At 42.6% G+C, this 19,957-nt stretch overlaps 1 protein-coding gene across 1 annotated transcript in view; it reads left to right on the top strand.

The window, feature by feature from the left end:
- Positions 1 to 2,091: 2,091 nt before the first annotated feature.
- The window catches only part of LOC115142713 (serine/threonine-protein kinase WNK2-like), a 71,538-nt gene continuing 53,672 nt past the window's right edge, over positions 2,092 to 19,957 (top strand). Inside the window, 6 exon segments of the mRNA XM_065001682.1 lie at positions 2,092 to 3,644; positions 7,909 to 8,081; positions 9,912 to 10,132; positions 10,473 to 10,630; positions 11,672 to 11,760; positions 12,767 to 12,986. Coding sequence (XP_064857754.1) covers positions 2,970 to 3,644; positions 7,909 to 8,081; positions 9,912 to 10,132; positions 10,473 to 10,630; positions 11,672 to 11,760; positions 12,767 to 12,986 — 1,536 coding nt within the window. The 5' untranslated portion in view covers positions 2,092 to 2,969.

Here is a 19,957-nt window from a genome sequence, read left to right as displayed (position 1 = left end):
ACTTTTACAGATGCACAATTGAGAGCATGCTGTCGGGTTGTATCACTGCCTGGTACTGCAACACAGGGCTCGCCAGAGGGTGGTGCAGTCTGCCCAACGCATCACCGGGGGCACACTTCCTGCCCTTCAGGACACTTACAGCACCCGATGTCACAGGAAGGCCAAAAAGGACATCAACCATGCAAGCCATGACCTGTTCACCCCGCTTACCATCCAGAAGGCGATGTCAGTACAGATGCATCAAAGCTGGGACCGAGAGACTGAAAAATTGCTTCTATCTCAAGGCCATCAGACTGTTAAATAGCCATCACTAGCCGGCTACCACCCGGTTACTCAACCCTGCACCTTAGAGGCTGCTGCTCTAAGTACGTAGACATGGAATCACTGGTCACTTTAAAAATAGAACACCTAGTTCCTTTAGTAATGTTTGCATACTGTATTCTACTGTATTTTAGTCAATGCCACTCCGACATTGCTTATTCTAATATTGATATATTTCTTAATTTCATTATTTTACTTTTAGATTTGTGTGTATTGTTATGATTTGTTAGATATTACTGCACTGTTGGAGGTAGGAACACCTACCTGGAGGTAGGAACACCTATTGTGACCAACACAATTTGATTTGAGTATATACACTGAATGTCCAAACCATTAAGAACACCTACCTAATATTGAGTTGTACCCCCTTTTGCACTCCGAACAGCTTCAATCCGTCAGGGCATGAACTCTACAAGGTGTAGAAAGCATTCCACAGAGATACTGGCCCATGTTGACTTCAATGCTTCCCACAGTTTTACCAAGTTGGCTGGATGTCCTTTGGGTGGTGGACCATTGTTGATACACACAGGAAACTGTTGAGCGTGTAAAACCCAGCAGCGTTGCAGTTCTTGACGCACTCAAACCGGTACGCCTGGCACCTATACTACCATACCCTGTTCAAAGGGAATAAATATTTTGTATTTCCCATTCACCCTCTGAATGGTACACATACACAATCAATTGTTTTAATGTTTAAAACTCCTTATTTAATCTGTAATCTCCCATTTATCTACACTGACTGAAGTGGATTCAACAAGTGGCATCAAATACACTCTTAGAAAAAAGGTGCTATCTAGAACCTAAAAGGGTTCTTTGGCTGTCCCCACAGGACAACCATTTGAAGAACACTTTTAGGGTTCCACAGAGGGTTCTACATGGAACCCAAAAGGGTTCTACCTGGAACAACAAAGGGTTCTCCTATGGGGACAGCTAAATAACCCTTTTGGGACCCTTTCTTTCTAAGGGTGCAAGGGATCATAGCTTACACCTGGATTCACCTGGTTAGTCATGGAAAGAGCAGGTGTTCCCGAATGTCTTAAGTATACTCAGTGTATTTTCTGAGGTAGAATACGTGAGCAGTAGTAATAGAACTCTCCTGTAGGTGGAACAGTCTGCACGGGCAAAAATAGCACTGTCATGCAAGTTTCATTTCAACAGAGATTGGCGCAGCGCCATTGAGAAATAAGAACTGAATAACTGTAGAACTCAACTGATTTAATAGAATATAACATTGTTCTATTGATTTCTATTGAACAGAATATAATTTATATTATCATGAACAAGCATGTTGCCTACTTATTGCTGTTCACTTTTAGGCAATAATTTGCTGGCTGTTCTATTCCAATATATTCTATTGGGTTGTTTTCTATTATATTCTACTGCACTTAACTCAAATGAATAGAATGTAGGCTAGAATATATTTTAGTCCATCAAGAACAAGCAATTAGCCTACTTATCGGTGATCATGTGCATGCTGTTCCATTATATTCTACACATTTAAGTGCAGTAAACAGAAAGCAGAAAACAATACAATAGAATAGGCAATTATCCCAGTGATCCCCTTTCGGAAATAATTTGCAGGTTTCTGCCGGGCACAGAGAGAGCGCCCTGTATGCTTCTCGTCCTTCACAGGAGCCCGTGGCGTCATGCAGAGGATGGGAGGACACAGCGAGTGGTGTGGTCCATTTTACAACCCGTGTCACGGAGGCTGAAAGGTAGAGCCTAAAAACGTGCGTATTTATTGGATACGTGTTGTTGCTAGGGGCGTGGGTTTGTGTCTTAAAATGGGCCTGTCTACTTGCCATAGAAAGTGTAATTTGAGAGAGACATGGCACAAATACTGTCCGAACGATCGGTGAGATGCTCTGGGAGAAAACTGTGCCGCAGTGAGCAAACAATTTGATCTGATCAGCGCTTTTACTCCGCACCCGGACACCGCTCAACAGAGGAACTGCCCCCCCAGCGGAGTGCTGCGCATAGGGGGCGATGGAATGGGGGCGATGCTGTGATGTGGAGGTCACACTTCCCTGACTTCATTCTGCTTTTCAATCGATAAATAACCGTAATACATGCGCAATAAACAGCTACTGGATCGACTAGCCTACGATTATAGTGGTCACAGCGGCTCACCTGACAGTTGCATGTGATGGGTATTTTGAGTGATTGGAGAGAAAAACAGGGAACTATCCTTGCCCGACAACCGTGAGTGTTCATCGTAGCAGTTCTCCCTACCACGAGTTCTGCAGCTTACACTGTAACCAATTCGATCAGTTGATGAAACAAAGTCTCAATTAACGAAGGCTTTACCGAAACTGCATATGATAGCAATTAATTACAATTGTAATGTATTAATGCAACATTTCAATTGGCTGTTTGGCTGGCTGGCTTGATTCGTGATAAGATGAGCCGTATTAAATCATGCAGTGGCACCATTGCGACTGTTTTAAGAGTTTTGTCGTTATTAATTGCCGTTTTATAAATATGCTAGATATCTCAAGTGAGACTGTTTAAGGGATTGTATAGCTGCCTAACTGCGTCAGTACATGCGAACGTTGCAGGTAGCCTATGCACATCCTCTCTGCTGAGGAAGGACCATGAAAGCAGTAGCCTCTGAATGTCACCAATAACTGTCTAAATATTTCCCGGGGATGGATTCCGGGGATGACTCGGTCACGGACGCGCCACTTGGATCGACATTCTCATCGGTTCCCAATTTAGACTCTGACACCAACGCCAACATCCGTATCTATGAGAACGGTGGAGAGCGGAATGTCAACAACATGGAAACTGCAGCGCTGAGAGGGGCAAGCGACCCGAGCGCGTACCCCTTATCGGATTACCGGGGACTGGTCCGTCAGAGGTTTATTCGCAGAAGCTTGTGGTTTTCCGACGCGGACGACCAAGCGTTGGACGCGCCAGAATGCGTCAACAGTACTCCAATGCTCAGCGTCCACCTGCGCACCATCGTGGACCGAACCCGCGCGCTCGGACCTCGCGTGGCTTTCCAGGTCCAGGAGAGCTCGAGCACCGAGAGCCAAGTGGGGCAGAAGGACAGTGCGACTGAGAGTGTGAGCGCGGATGAAGAGAAGGAGAGGAGCGAGGCCGAGCCAAAACCAGACGATGCAGCTGCACCGTCGCCTGATACCACCGGGAAAGCGGGGATTGACGAGAACGAGGATGAGAACGAGATAAAAGCCGTGTCCACCTCACCCGGGGGCAGGTTTCTCAAGTTCGATACTGAGATCGGGAGAGGGTCATTTAAGACTGTCTACAAGGGTCTGGACACAGACACCTGGGTAGAAGTTGCTTGGTGTGAACTGCAGGTAATTGAATAGGACTCCTTGGTTTACACTCTAAGTTACTAACTCCATTACAATGTCTAATTGTTTGGAACTAGAAAAATCCTTCTGAATACATTTATTTATTTATATATTCATAACTATTTTATGAAGCTGTAATAACACCTATTCTTATGGCTGCCTAAGGTGCCCATATAGTATTTTGCACTAAATGTGGCAAGTGTTAGCCCATTAAGGATGCTGAATTCTTCCCAGACCTTTTTTGTTGTTGTTGGTTATGAGGGCCTTGGTCATGAAACCGTAGTCTATTATGAGGCCTATGATACCACTGCACAGACACACTGACAGAAACAATGTGTTGCAATTTAAAAGCATTATGGTAGTACTGATGATGGGACGCCAGTTTTGATGATGGGTTATCAGGCTTGCGCCACCTGTCCCTCCCTCCGCCCACACATGAAAACAGACCCTGTCACCATTGTGTTTAATACAACTCTGTAATGTACATTTACAGCGGACTGAAAAAAATATACCGTCATCTTGCTGCACATCAGTTCTGGATTGGGTCCATTTGCAGTCAATACGAGGTTTCTGTACTGCTGCATAAAGCGTTTCAGGGTGTCGCCAAATGAGCTGAGAGAGGAGTTTAGTGTCAGAGCAGAGACGGGTGAAAGAGAGAGCGACTCGGCTAGTTCACTGAGATTATTTTATACCAGCATTTTAGAAGTTCCACTAAAATGTGTATGGATGGATGTGGTCATTTAACAATACACAACCTACTATTTGCACCATGCCAGCCATTAGGTAATGCTATGAATACACTGTTTCAGTGTACAGGTAGGCGAGTCAGAGTCTGTGTTGTGGTTCCGGAACTAAGCCAAGGGAAGGGAGAGTGAGATATTCAGTATTCAGTATGTTAACACATGTTTCCCATGCCAATAAAGCCCTTGAATTGAATTGAATTGATATTCAGTATTTCAGACACATAGGGGCGAGAGGGTTTTTGTTATGGAGCTGATGCAGCATTTCTCAGTGTTAGACCCAGGAGCGGAGAGATGGTGTTTTTAGGAACAGTTTTAGCCTGGAGCCCCCTTCATTGTTTAGGTTCCCCTGGGGAAGTCAGGCACGAATATCGCACTGTACCTCCAAGACATGCTAACCTCTCATCATTACCAATAACAGGGCATGTTAGCATTTTTTTTGGGGGGTGGGTATGATATTTATGCCTCTAACTTTCTCACTCATCATTATTCAGGATTCATTCAGGACTATCGGTAATCACGGTAGCATTCACATTAATGTTGAGGTGTTTAGAAACATTTTATTCACAATAAAAGTGACAGTAAAATGACCCAATACATTATTTACCAATTTGGGCTCCATATAATCTGAAATACAACCAAAACAAACTGAAAATGCATCCATCAAGTTTGTATGGTCACAGTCTTGATGTAGTCATTGAGTGCTAGGAATATGGAATGAAAATACAAAACTTTTGACTACTTTAATACACATATAAGTGAATTTGTCCAAATACTTTTGGTTTCCTAAAATGGAGCGACTATACAAAAAGTGCTGCAATTTCTAAACAGTTGACTCAATATGGATGACAATACCCTCAAAATGAATCTGACCGTCTGTAATTTAACCCCATAGTCATTGTATAATTTCAAATCCAAAGTGCTGGAGTACAGAGCCAAAACAACAAACAATTTGTCACTGTCCCAATACTTTCTGACCTCACCAAATAAAGAGAGGTAGAAAAGAGAGCGATACAGAGATACAGAAAGATAAGCCAGATGAAAGAGAATGAGAGAGCAAAATGAGGATGATTGACTGAAAAATATTTCAAAAGACAAAGGGATACAGCCATCTGCAGAAATACACAAATGTACACGTTCATTTAGTAAATCAACTGATCATATGGATGTGTGTGTTTCCCTCTCTCTCCGTCCCTATCCCTGGGTCAGACAGACTTACCAGGTCCTGATCGTCTCGGATCAGTGGATGATGCAACATGATTCAGGGAAAAACTGCCAGCTGCCAGTGTGTCTGATCAGCTGAGGATACAGTTCTACACACACCCAAAACAAACGTTCCACTCCGCACGTCTCCACATCATGTGGACAGGCTGATAGTACAGCATACTAAACTAAACGACATCCTATCCCCTGGGGCGTTACTGGGCAGATCTGTCTGGAGAGGCTAAACCTGCTGATGCAAGCGCTCCCTTCTGCAGCGAGAGAGAGAGAGAGAGAGAGAGAGAGAGAGAGAGAGGGAAAAAGGGAGAGGGAATGAGAGGGAGTGTGCGCCTGTGCGGGTCAGTTAGGGATAAGCAGTGATCGGCTCCGGCTTGCTGTGTATCGGGGACAGTAAGCTATGCGTCTTATATCATAGCTCATTGCTGTCATGCTGGGTCTCACCCATTCCATTAGAGCAGAGTGCTAATATAGCTTCTCTGTCTTCTTTCGCAATGACAAAGCTCAGTAAGGCAGGCAGATGCTGTAACTGCCACGCCCTGCCTGGGGGGGAAAAAATCCATAGACTACCACATGATCCTTAGATAGCGCCGAGCAATTCCCACTCCCCAGTTAACCTCCTTCCAGAATAGGATCCTGAAAAATGGAAACTGTATGGGCAATTAAGGACATGCTTACTAGGCTAGCATCTGTTTACCGACATGTTAGATATACGGATATATACGGCAGCTTAGGTCGCTATGGGCTTTAGGTGAAATACGACTCTGCACCTTCCTCCAATAATCCATGCTGGTGAATGGACATTATGTGAACATTCTTTTTTACTGCCATCTGGAAATCTGTAACACTATATGCACACGCTTCCCAGAAGAAAATGTGTGTTTGAGAGTGTCTGTGTGTGTGTGTGTCTTTGCCACTCAGTATCTCAGTATTGTTGCATCTCTTTGCGTCCCTTTGACGCTTCTCTCTGAGTCTCAGTGGGTATTTGGTTGTGTGTACTGTAGCCACGGTATCTCATTGTTGTATGCTTGCGGTCCCCTCTTCTCCATCACTGTTTAGTGGTCATTTGGGTCATGTACACAGTGCACAGGTGTTTATACTGTCTGTATACTGTACATAGTGTGAAGAGTTTATATGTGTTTGTATATGTATGTGGGAGTATGAATCCTGTTACAGAAAAGATTTTGGGTTCATCTTTCGTTTTGTGGGTCTCATGATTCAAGGCTGTGACTGTAGTGTATTCCTGTGTCAAATCAAATCAAATCACATTTTATTTGTCACATACACATGGTTAGCAGATGTTAATGTGAGTGTAGCGAAATGCTTGTGCTTCTAGTTCCGACAATGCAGTAATAACCAACAAGTAATCTAACTAACAATTCCAAAACTACTGTCTTATACACAGTGTAAGGGGATAAAGAATATGTACATAATATGTACATAAGGATGTGCGTGTGCGCGTGTGTGTGTGTGTGTGTGCGCCCAGGCTGGGGTTGTCTAAGGTTTCTGCCAGACTGTCCTGAGTGGAACAGAGATGTAGAGGATCTTTACTGTCAGCTGTTTCACTATTTAAAGAGAAGAAGAGGGCCAAAATATTGATCCACAGTAAACTCCATCACCCAGAGGCTGTATACCCAAAGACACAGGTGTTACATTCAGCCTCTCCTCCCTACAGCTGTGGAAGGCATCCTCATTCTTAGTATAGAGTCTATATCTGCTTCACAACGCCTTTGTAAGAAAGCAAGACTCTTTAGAATAGACATCTTTACTGAACATCGTGCTTTCATTCGAAGACATCACCTATGACATCATGTCCAGATCACACTGCATGGTTTTATACATGGCTGTTAAGAGAGGAATGATTCCCATCCCAACGCTTTCCTCACTCAAAATATCACACTTGTGTTCAATCCCAGTCTTTTCCCTATATTCATTTTGCAGCGGTGGCCGACCGCTGCTAAATCGTTTACACCGCTCTAAAAGGTGTCATTAAAAAAAATATATATATATATTCCTGCCGAGACACACTTCGGCAATTAAGCCCTTTTTCTACTTACCCATAGTCATATGAACTCATGGATACCATTGTTATGTCTCTGCATGCAGTTTGAAGGAAGTTTATAACTTGTGTTATGGAAACAGCTACCTTTGCCACCGCTGCTGAAAAAAAAAATCCTAGGGGGAAATTCATAGCATTACTCCCAAACATGGCCCACAGGAGTCCTACAGTACATTAATGGGTTTCTAGACCAATCACATAACTGTCGAGACACTGGAATAGTCTCATTGCCTCCCCTTTCTTCTCATAGGACCGCAAGCTGACCAAAGCGGAGCGCCAGAGGTTTAAGGAGGAGGCAGAGATGTTGAAGGGTCTTCAGCACCCCAACATTGTGCGTTTCTACGACTTCTGGGAGTCACCGGTCAAAGGGAGGAAGTGCATCGTTCTGGTGACAGAGCTCATGACCTCAGGGACACTAAAAACGTGAGACAAACACAACCAGCAGCATCCTCCCTCCCGCTCTCCCTATCACACAACACTGCTGAGCTTAACATTAAACAAGGTCAGGTAAAACCTCCTAAACTGTTCTTATGAAATGAAAAATAGTAACATTTCAAAAGGGGAAATTTCACTGGTGTCAGTGGAAAGTTTTCATTGTATAAATTAGTTCATCCACAGTTTGACAACTTAATTGGGCAAACTAATAGTTAAATGATCATTGTTCTCATCAGATGGATTGTAATGGTAGTGGTCATGATGATGGCGATGATGACAATTATGATGCTGCTGCTGCTGATGGTCTGCTCTTCATCCTCAGAGGAGAAAGGGGAGGACCATCCTCAGTGAATTTGATCAAATCAAAATAGTCAAACATTTGAATAGTTATCCTTTTTAGATAAAACTATACTAAATATATCTAAGTGTCACCAAATATTTCAGTAAAAATGCACTGTTTTGCAATGAAGGTCTACATTAGCCTCAGCAGCACACTGTAGGGTAGCACCATGGTGTAGCCGGAGGACAGCTAGCTTATGTCCTTCTCTGGGTACATTGACTTCAATACAAAACCTAGGAGGCTCATGGTTCTCACCCAGTTACACAGTAATTATGATAACTTCTGGAGGATGTCCTCCAACCTATCAAAGCTCCTGCAGCATGAACTGACATGTTGTCCACCCAATCAAAAGATCAGAGAATGAATCTAGTACTGAAAGCATAAGCTACAGCTAGCTAGCACTTCGGTGCATACCATGTGGTGAATAGTTGACTTAAAGAGAGAGAAAGATAATAGTTTAACAGTTTTGACAGAGAGAGCATTGAGAAAGGGAGAGAGAGCTGTATTTAGTTGTATTTTTTTAAAACTTTCACTTAGCTGGGAAACACAGATAGCTAGTTTAGCCTACTCAAATACCCGGCTCAAACAGATGTTATGTTAGCTAGCTGGCTATGGCTAACCAACACTGGATCTCTTTCAAGTCAAGGTAAGCTTTTGGTTTTATGAATTATTTTGCCACCGGGCCCACCGGTGTAACTAGCAAGCTGCTTTCTGACTGTACTGCATGATTGTAGCGGGTTTACTAATGCATTAGTTCTAGTTGTTCTAGTATGATGTTACAGCGATGTAGACTGTGTGTAGTGGTTAGGGGTCATAATATGAAGGTTTGGCTTGGAAAGTTTTTTTTGCCTCATCACAGACAGCTGATGTGTACTGAAGTCCACAAGCGAAGGGAAAAGGTGAGAGGAGGAGAGCACGTAGATAGTTGCAAGAAGGAATTATTTATACAATGAGCAAAGTGATCATGCTGTTTTTATGTGGCTGCTGTGAAAGTGAACTGTTTGCGTGTGATCAGGGGTGTATTCATTCCGCCGATTCTGTTGAAAAACATTTCTTAAACAGAAAGAAAACGTAATGATACGGGGACAAACATACCTTTTTTTTGTCCAATAGAAACTAATTTGCAACTGTTGGATTAATAATTACACCCTAGATCAGCTAGATGCAGGCAAGAGTGTGCAAGGCGCTATTGAATGTGTCACTGTTTGTCACCTTGATTACTCAAAATTATTTCGACCTGTGCACTTACGCTGTAAACTTTCATTCATATGATAGGTTGTAGAAACCTCATGATGGGTACAGGGAAAATTTGAGTATTATGCAGTAGCCTTAACCTATCGAGGATACATTGAGCTGGGTGAATGGAATATGAATGACAGTCATCCAGTATGCTATAATAGAAATAAGGCCATGCTCCTAAAAAAATAAATATTCATCCTCCCTCATCTTAAATGGCTCCGACCGCCACTGTCCTCCAGGTATCTGAAGCGGTTTAAGGTGATGAAGCCTAAGGTTCTGAGGAGCTGGTGTAGACAGATCCTGAAGGGGCTCCACTTCCTCCACACCAGGGACCCTCCCATCATCCACAGGGACCTGAAGTGTGACAACATCTTCATCACCGGCCCCACCGGCTCCGTTAAGATCGGGGACCTGGGATTGGCTACCCTCAAGAGGGCCTCCTTTGCCAAGAGTGTCATTGGTGAGGAATTACACATGCTCTTTCATGCTCTGCTTGGAAGGGTCATAAACAAATCATCTGTAAAAGGGTATGGAATCTATACTGTAACTATGCACTTAATGGATTGTGACAGTACTTTAGCCTTGACTCCACTTGAGACCCGAAAGGCTGTTTCTGAATTCATTGATCCTCTTTCGGATGGGTATACAGTATGTGAGATAGCTTAGCATGTTTATCATATTTGTGTGAGTGTGTGTCACTGTGTTAGGGAGAGAACCTTGTTTCTTTCAAGAGGAGCCCTGTAACTCGTGTGACCTTTGATGTTTGCGTTTGCCTTCTTCGCTGACCTCTGTCCTCCCAGGCACCCCAGAGTTTATGGCCCCTGAGATGTATGAGGAGCACTATGACGAGGCGGTGGACGTCTATGCCTTTGGCATGTGTATGTTGGAGATGGCCACCTCAGAATACCCTTACTCCGAGTGCCAGAACGCCGCTCAGATCTACCGCAAAGTCACCAGCGTGAGTTTAGCGAGTCCAGCACAATACTGTCTCTCACCCACGCCGTGCTGGCGCCTATGTTTTTCCACCAGCACTAAGTCACCCATCTCATCGCGATCGCCGATGTTTTCTTACGAGCACAAACAGCAAAGCCATGAAGATCTATATTCAGTATATAGTCCAAAAAGTTACCACAGTGATAAGAGATGCTACTGCTTACAATAAAAACCTACAAAAGCACAGATACAGTCACTCAAATGAGTTAAAGTAAAATACCAAACGAAATGATCAAAATTCTCTCTCTGCTGCTTTAAAAAAAAGATAGTTGTTGCAGTGTGCTTTTTGAAGTACAACAACAACCCAGAGGAATGTACGGTGCAGAGGTTTAAAAGGAAGTGAATCATCACATTTTCAGAAATAGTTTGCCGTTCTTTCAACAAGGATAAATAAGGTTTTTATGACTTATGGAGACCATGCCTGTATTTCAAAATGCACCTTATTCCCTAAAGTGCATCACTTTTGATTGACTTTTGGTCAAAAGTAGTGCACTGCATAGGGAATAGGGTGCCTTTTGGGATGTAGCCCATTCATTTCTTCACAGGGAGCTAGCTTCCTGCCACAACTTTCCTCTCTAGAGTAGAGTAACGGCAGCTGAGGCAGCTCATCACTTCTCATTGGAGTGGAGTAGACGACACGTCACCACGGGGAGTCTGTTCTTAATGGAGTGGGATATTTGTTAGCCGTCTTACTCCTGTCGCAAAGAACGAAGGTCACACACTCTGTGTGTTATTTTTGTGACACTCTGACTCAGTGCAAGACTGTGTGAGAAATGGTATTTGTGGACTCCAGGACCAGTAGCTGTCACACCTGGGGATCCAAATAATCAAATATATTTTATATTTCTCCTCATGAAGATTGTTTTTGTTTTTCTGTCTGTGAGTGTCAGTGTGCGAATGTGTAATATATCCCATGACATTCTTCTTACGTCATACAGTGTGAGATATCACGTAGAATATACTTCCCATCCTGCATATTGTTGTTCTTTGTGTCTGGCGTCTCCAGGGGGTGAAGCCTGCCAGCTATGATAAGATCAGTGACCCAGAGATTAAAGAGATCATCGGGGAGTGTATCTGCCATCGGCGGGAAGAGAGGTAAGTGGACCAAGTCAAGTCCATCTGTAAAGTAAAGTATGCGGGCAAAGTACTGAGCAGTTAGAGGGCATTAAATGGTCACAACCAACACATACACACAACACACATGGGTACATCCATTTAAATTCAGTCACTTTTTTGACCGCACCCCTTTTGATTTGAATAAAACCTTCCATACTATTTGCCCATTGTAGAAGTGCTCAGAAAGTTACTTTTTGGACCTGAATGTCAAAACATTCAAGAGATAAAGGTGCTCAAAGTTGAGGCATTTTGCCTAACCCACCATGCCATGAGACATCCATGTCATCATTACTGGAAAAGATTAACGGTTGAGATTGATATAATTTCAAAGCTTACAAACATGATTGTCAAATTATTTTATTTCTTGAAAAAAAACATTTGTTAATTCAATTATGACATGTTTTCATCTTTAATGTCAATTATCAACAAATGCATGAAACTCCTATTTTTATTTTCTCCAACCGATGGTGGGCACAAAACGTATGATGGTGTAAAGAGAGTCTAAGCTACAACATATGCGAATATGAAAACAAATCTGAGTTTAGATAATTGACGTTAAAGGTACAAAATGACAGGATAAAAACATATAGTAATTTATTTTTAAAAACTTGAAAATTGTTTGACAACCCTGTTTGTAAAGCTTTTAAACTATATCAATCTCAACCATTTATCTTTCCAGTGATGAAGACATGGATGTCTCATAGTATGGTGGGGTTTGCAAAATGGGTCAACTTTGAGCACCTCCATCTTCTGAATGTTTAGGCCCAAAATAATAATTCACATTTCGTGTTGCTGCGGGACTATTGTCCTGCTGAAGCGGACTGGCTCAAATTAAGATCCTACGTCTGCACTGTTGATGTTCCTATGTGTACTGACGTTTCGGATCAGTCATTCTGAGTGACACCATAACCGTTCCACAGCGGCGGCGTTGTGTGTGTGAGAACGTGCGTGTGTGTATACTTTACTGTATGTTTGTTGTCTACAGGTACAGCATAAAGGACCTCTTGAACCATGCCTTCTTTGCGGAGGACACAGGCGTGAGGGTGGAGCTGGCCGAAGAGGACGATGGGAAAAAGAGTTCCATCGCCCTGAAGGTGTGGGTGGAGGACCCCAAGAAGCTGAAGGGGAAGTACAAAGACAGTGGTGCCATCGAGTTCACCTTTGACCTGGAGAAAGAGACCCCAGAGGGCGTGGCCCAGGAGATGGTGAGTAGCAGAGTAAAAGTCTTCATGGGTGAAGGAGAAATTCCGAGATCTGACCCGGGGCCCAAGTGGGTTCGAAGTCCAAAATTTGAACCTTTGTCTCGGATCTAGGTCGGGTCTGATATAATTGCCACGGGACTTGGGTATGTGCAATTAAAATTGATTTACCAACTGGACCCGATTAGACCCGTCCTATAGTAATTTAATCAGTGAGGTGATGAGAAAACTGTGCAAGCTTGTTACATGTGTTACTCCCATTGCAACTTAAAACATAGCTTATGCCGGCCAGGTCCAGCTGAAACTTGTTCCGGCCGCTCACCTCTTGTACGTATGTTGCTGAGGTCCCATTGCAACTTAAAACATAGCTTATGCCGGCCAGGTCCAGCTGAAACTTGTTCCGGCTGCTCACCTCTTGTACGTATGTTGCTGAGGAGAGAGAGAGAGCAAGAGAGATTAGCCTTGGCCTAGGTTGCTGTTGATTGCGAAGATGGAGGCATTTGTCATTGAAGTAAAGCGAACGTTAGAGGGGAAAGAGTACAGTGAAAAGAACCTGAGAAAGGGAATGGACAGGTCGCTATTCAGGTTTGATGCAATTTTCTAACTTTTAATTTATTTTCGTATTTATTATCTTTATTATCCTTATTATTATTATTATTATTATTATTATTATTATATATCATTATTATTATTATTGTAAGCCTATTTATCCTAAACTAAACCAGTTCTTTAAGTATGCAAAAAGTGTTTTGTTTCATTCTGTTGAGACATTTTCGTTGGCTAAATTAAGTTCCAACTCTAGGCTAATCCTAGTGTTCACCCTATAAACACCGACTTGACTTACTTTTGATAATACCCCGATGAAGTTTAGAAACCTTTGTGAAGGTTTGGTGTGGTGTGGTTATTATTAGGCAAAAGCTGCAGGCCTATGAAGTTCAGTGAGCACCTACGCTCCCTCGGACGCCGAAAGTTGAATTTTACATGACCGTTTGATATGACTTGATATGATTGATATGTGACAAAGAATGTTTTAGGACTACCAATGTTACTCCTATAATCTAACAATATAATGCTTATCTTTAATAAACAAGTATTGATTTAATCATATCGGGTCAGGTAGGAAAGCCACGGATCCATTTCGGATCCAACTGTTTGGACCCGTGAAGACATCTATAGCAGAGCCATATGTAGAGACTCTAAATGGCTGTGGTGAACAGGGTTCACATTATCAGGGCTCAGATCTGTTTTGCAGACACTGTTGGTGTATTTGCAGTACCAGTTGCAGAGTATGATATTTATGTTATAGAGTGAGAAATGATATGACTGTCCCCTAGATACCATTTATTTGATGAGCCTTAATCAATTTTTTGTTTTATGATGAGTGAAATGTAGCATTTTACTTTAATCTAGCCATGTGGCATCCTCATGGAAAGCAACTCTGTCCTCTAGACTATATATCTATATAGTCTAGAGGACATAGTTGCTTATATATTTTTTATATACTGTATACAGTATATATATTTGGAGAACAGCAAAAACAAGAAAAAATTAACCCAGCCATTATCACCTTTGCTGTTGTAATAATATAAACACAACATGTAAAGTGTTGGTCCCATGTTTCATGAGCTGAAACGCAATAAAAAAGCTTATTTTTCTCGAATTTTGTGCACAAATTTGTTTACATTCGTGTTAGTGAGCATTTCTCCTTTGCCAAGACAGGTGTTGCTTATCAAGAAGCTGATTAAACAGAATGATCATTACACAGGTGCACTTTGTTCTGGGCACAATAATAAGCCACTCTAAAATGTGCAGATTTGTCACACAACGCAATGCCACAGATGTCTCAAGTTTTGAGGGAGCGTGCAATTGGCATGCTGACTGCAGGAAGGTCCACCAGAGCTATTGTCAGATCATTTTATGTTAATTTAACTACCATAAGCCGCCTCCAACATCGTTTTAGAGAATTTGGAACTAAGTCCAAACAGCCTCACAACCGCAGACCCATGTGTATGGCGTCGTGTGGGGGAGTGGTTTGCTCATGTCAATGTTGTGAACAGAGTGCCCCATGGTGGTGGGGTTATAAGCTATGGACAACGAACACAATTGCATTTTATCGATGGCAATATGAATGCACAGAAACACTGTTATAAGTACATGAGGCCCGTTTCTTAAAAGGTATCTGTGACAAGTACATGAGGCCCGTTTCTTACAAGGTATCTGTGACCAATAGATCTGTATTGCCAGTCGTGTGAAATCCATAGATTTGGGCCTAATTAATATATTCCAATTGACTGATTTCCTCATATGAACTGTAACTCAGTTAAATCTTAGAAATTGTTGCATGTTGTGTTTATATTTTTGCTCAGTATACAAACACATAGCCTATTAGCTATACAATTGTAATGTTATACCCCCGAAAGGGGGGAAATATGAGAAATTATTCACACTGACACGTAGCATCAGCAACTGTTCAATCAGTTGTAATGATGAAATGGATCAAATCATCAACTCTTTACGTAGATAGTTATTTTCTCAAATTACACAGTGTTCACATTTGTATTCCTAGGCATTAATAATCAAGCTCCACACAAACAGACATCAATGGAGCACACAGATGATCGTATTATCACATTCACATGAATTATTACAATATTTCTTACGATTCTATTTTACTATCAGTGATGTAGTGGTAAAAAGATGAGTAATGGGTAAACTATAGACTCCAGTGGGCGATTGAGATAAGACGAACAACCACAGATAAAAACGAAAACTAATGACATTTTTAGAACTGTGTTGCTTGAATTTTTAAGCAGGTCTATAGGGAAGATAGGCCATGTGGAGATGTTCATATTGAAACATGTCTTCTTTTCTTTAAGTTCCTAACTTGTTTGATAAAATTAGTACCAATTTTCTTACGGGACTCCACATGGGGCCATGACGCCAAGTTTGTGACCTACTGTACTAACCCCGCTCTCTGTTTGCTTCCGCGCGCTCTCTCTGTTTCCTCTAGTTCCTCCTGAATGCATTTCAGCCTGCCTCAGCCTCACCACTGAGTGCCACATCACTGTCTGTCTCAGTAGCCGACTCTCTGTAAAGCAAAGTTATTATGAGAACTTAATACCTTATTGTTTGCTCCTGCTGAAGTAGGCTCCTTTTAACATTAGCTTCTTACTTCATTATTCTAGTTGGCTAAGTAATAGGTTTACCTCCACTGTACTCACATCCTACCATACCCTTGTCTGTACATTATGCCTTGAATCTATTCTTCCGCGCCCAGAAATCTGCTAATTTTTCTCTCTGTTCCGAACGCACTAGATGACCAGTTCTTATATCCTTTAGCCGTACCCTTATCCTCTGTTCCTCTGGTGATGTAGAGGTTAACCCAGGCCCTGCAGCCCCCCAGCACCACTCCCATTCCCCAGGTGCTCTCATTTGTTTACTTCTGTAACCGTAAAAGCCTTGGTTTCATGCATGTAAACATCAGAAGCCTCCTCCCTAAGTTTGTTTTATTCACTGCTTTAGCACACTCTGCCAACCCTGATGTCCTAGCCGTGTCTGAATCATGGCTTAGGAAGGCCACCAAAAATCCAGAAATTTCCATCCCTAACTATAACATCTTCCGACAAGATAGAACTGCCAAAGGGGGCGGAGTTGCAATTTACTGCAGAGATAGCCTGCAGAGTTCTGTCATACGATCCAGGTCTGTGCCCAAACAATTCGAGCTTCCACTTTTCAGCGAGCAGGCCTTTCAAATTGAAATGGATCAGGTATCCTGGAAGGATATTGACCTCATCCCATAAGTTGAGGATGCCTGGTTGCTCTTTAAAAGTGCTTTCCTCGCCATCTTAAATAAGCATGCCCCGTTCAAAAAAGTAGAACTAAGAACAGGTATAGCCCTTGGTTCACCCCAGACTTGACTGCGCTTGACCAGCACAAAAACATCCTGTGGTGTTCTGCATTAGCATCGAATAGCCCCCGCGATATGCAACTTTTCAGGGAAGTCAGGAACCAATATACTCAGTCAGTTAGGAAAGCTAAGGCTAGCTTTTTCAAACAGAAATTTGCATCTTGTAGCACTAATTCCATAACGATAATCAATCATTTCAATAAGCATTTTTCTACGGCTGTCCATGTTTTCCACCTGGCTACCCCTAGCCCGGCCAACAGCTCAGCACACCTCTGCAGCAACTTGCCCAAGCCTCCCCTAATTTCTCCTTCACCCAAATCCAGACACCTGATGTTCTGAAAGAGCTGCAAAATCTGGATCACTACAAATCAGCTGGGCTAGACAATCTGGACCCTCTCTTTCTAAAATTATCCACCAAAATGGTTGCAACCCCTATTACTAGCCTGTTCTACCTCTCTTTCGTATCGTCTGAGATCCCCAAAGATTGGAAAGCTGCCGTGGTCATCCCCCTATTCAAATGGGGAGATACTCTAGACCCAAACTGTTAAAGACCTATATCCATCCTGCCCTGCCTTTCTAAAATCTTTGAAAGCCAAGTTAACAAACAGATCACCGACCATTTTGAATTCCAACGTACCTTCTCCACTATGCAATCTGGTTTCTGAACTGGTCATGGGTGCACCTCAGCCACGCTCAAGGTCCTAAATGATATCATAACCGCCATCGATAAAAGACAGTGCTATGCAGCCGTCTTCATCAACCTGGCCAAGGCTTTCGACTCTGTCAATCATCACATTTTTATTGGCAGACTCAATAGCCTTGGTTTCTCAAATGACTGCCTCATCTGGTTCACCAACTCCTTCTCAGATAGAGTTCAGTGTGTCAAATCGGAGGGCCTGTTGTCCGGACCTCTGGCAGTCTCTATGGGGGTTCCACAGGGTTAAATTCTTTGGCTGACTCTTTTCTCTGTATATATCAATGATGTTGCTCTTGCTGCTGGTGATTCTCTGATCCACCTCTATGCAGACGACACCATTCTGTATACATCTGGTCCTTCTTTGGACACTGTGTTAACGAACCTGTTGTATGGCCTCAATGCCATACAATTTTCCTTCCGTTGCCTCCAACTGCTTTTAAATGCTAGCAAAATGAAATGCATGCTCTTCAACCGATTGTTGCCCGCACCCACCCATCCGACTAGCATCACTACTCTGGACAGTTGTAACTTAGAATATGTGGACAGCTACAAATATCTAGGTGTCTGGTTAGACTGTAAACTCTCCTTCCAGACTCACATTTAGCATCTCCAATCCAAAATTACATCTAGAATCGTCTTCCTATTTCGCAACAAAGCCTCCATCACTCATGCTGCCAAACATACCCTTGTAAAACTGACTATCCTACCGATCCTTGACTTCGGCGATGTCATTTACAAAATAGCCTCCAACACTCTACTCAGCAAACTGGATGTAGTCTATCACAGTGCCGTCTGTTTTGTCACCAAAGCCCCATATTCTACCCACCACTGCGACCTGTATACTCTCGTTGGCTGGCCTCACTACATATTCGTTGCCAAACCCACTGGCCCCAGGTCATCTATAAGTCTTTGCTAGGTAAAGCCCCGCCTTATCTCAGCTCACTGGTCACCCACCCGTAGCACACACTCCAGCAGGTATATTTCACTGGTCATCCCCAAAGCCAGCACTTCCTTTCGCCGCCTTTCCTTCCCGTTCTCTGCTGCCAATGGCTGGAACGAATTGCAAAAACCACTGAAGCTGGCATCTTATATCTCCCTCTCTACCTTTAAGCATCAGCTGTCAGAGCAGGTTACCGATCACTGTACCTGTACACAGCCAATCTGTAAATAGCACACCCACCTACCTCATCCCCATATTGGTATTTATCCTCTTGCTCTTTTGCACCCTAGTATCTCTACTTGCACATCATCATCTGCACATCTATCACTCCAGTGTTAATGCTAAATTGTAATTATTTCACCTCTATGGCCAATTTATTGCCTCACATCCCTACTCTTCTACATTTGCTCACACTGTACATATATATTTCTATTGTGTTATTGACTGTATGTTTTTTTATGTGTAACTCTGTGTTGTTATTTTTGTCACACTGCTTTGCTTTATCTTGGCCAGGTCGCATTTGTAAACGAGAACTTATTCTCAACTGGCCTACCTGGTTAAATAAAGGTGAAATAAAAAATTATAATAAGAATAATAATAGCCTACTAGCCAAAACCTTCAACGTTACTGTACAAGTCTCTGCCAGTAGCTAGCCACCTGACTGACTGACATATCAATAAGCGACTATTTACCAGTTGTGTACTCATTCTCCGAGAGTCCATTTTTTGTTTGTTTGGGGTATGTCTGTAGACCTGGCAGGAGACGCGGGGTGGTTGGAAAATTAGCTTTTTTTTTACAGAATCTTGCAAACACACTGTCAGCAGCATCTCTTATTGTGTTTTTTAAGCCGACTCTGAGATGGGGTAGTTCGTTTCTCATTCGTTTCACGTCCTGTGTCGACAAGAGGGCAGAGTTACCCGTTTCAGAGAGTGGTGAATGTGCTGCTAAAAAGGCAAATCCGGGGGATGCGGGCGAACATAACTAACAAACCACTGTTCATCATTCCAAGAATATAAGTGTTCTGAGCTTTGATCAACGCGGGGAGCAATATTTAGATGTTGACCCGTCATTGATTTTCTTTATTGTGTACAAAATATATATTTGTATTATTATTATTTTCAAATTAGATAAAAATGACTGTAGTCCGGATCTCAGTGTCCTCATATGTAGTTACGGCCTTGTCTGTACAGACTACATCTCCCAACATGCCTCTGGGGGCTAGGGCCTGCTGTGCAATTGGTGATAGTCATGAAATAGTGTGTTTTTGAGATTACAGTCAGACTGTACAGAATCACATATCTACAAATAACATCTAATCCCATATAACAACTCATTATGTGATTAAACTGATCTTCCTCAAACACGCTGAAAGACTTGATATCGTGTTACAGTCCATTCCTGGACAGTAAAAAAAATAATCTCCACAAGCCAGT

The sequence above is a fragment of the Oncorhynchus nerka genome, linkage group LG15, assembly GCF_034236695.1.
Source record: "Oncorhynchus nerka isolate Pitt River linkage group LG15, Oner_Uvic_2.0, whole genome shotgun sequence".
NCBI lineage: Eukaryota > Metazoa > Chordata > Actinopteri > Salmoniformes > Salmonidae > Oncorhynchus > Oncorhynchus nerka.
This window is presented reverse-complemented; position numbering and strand designations above follow the sequence as displayed.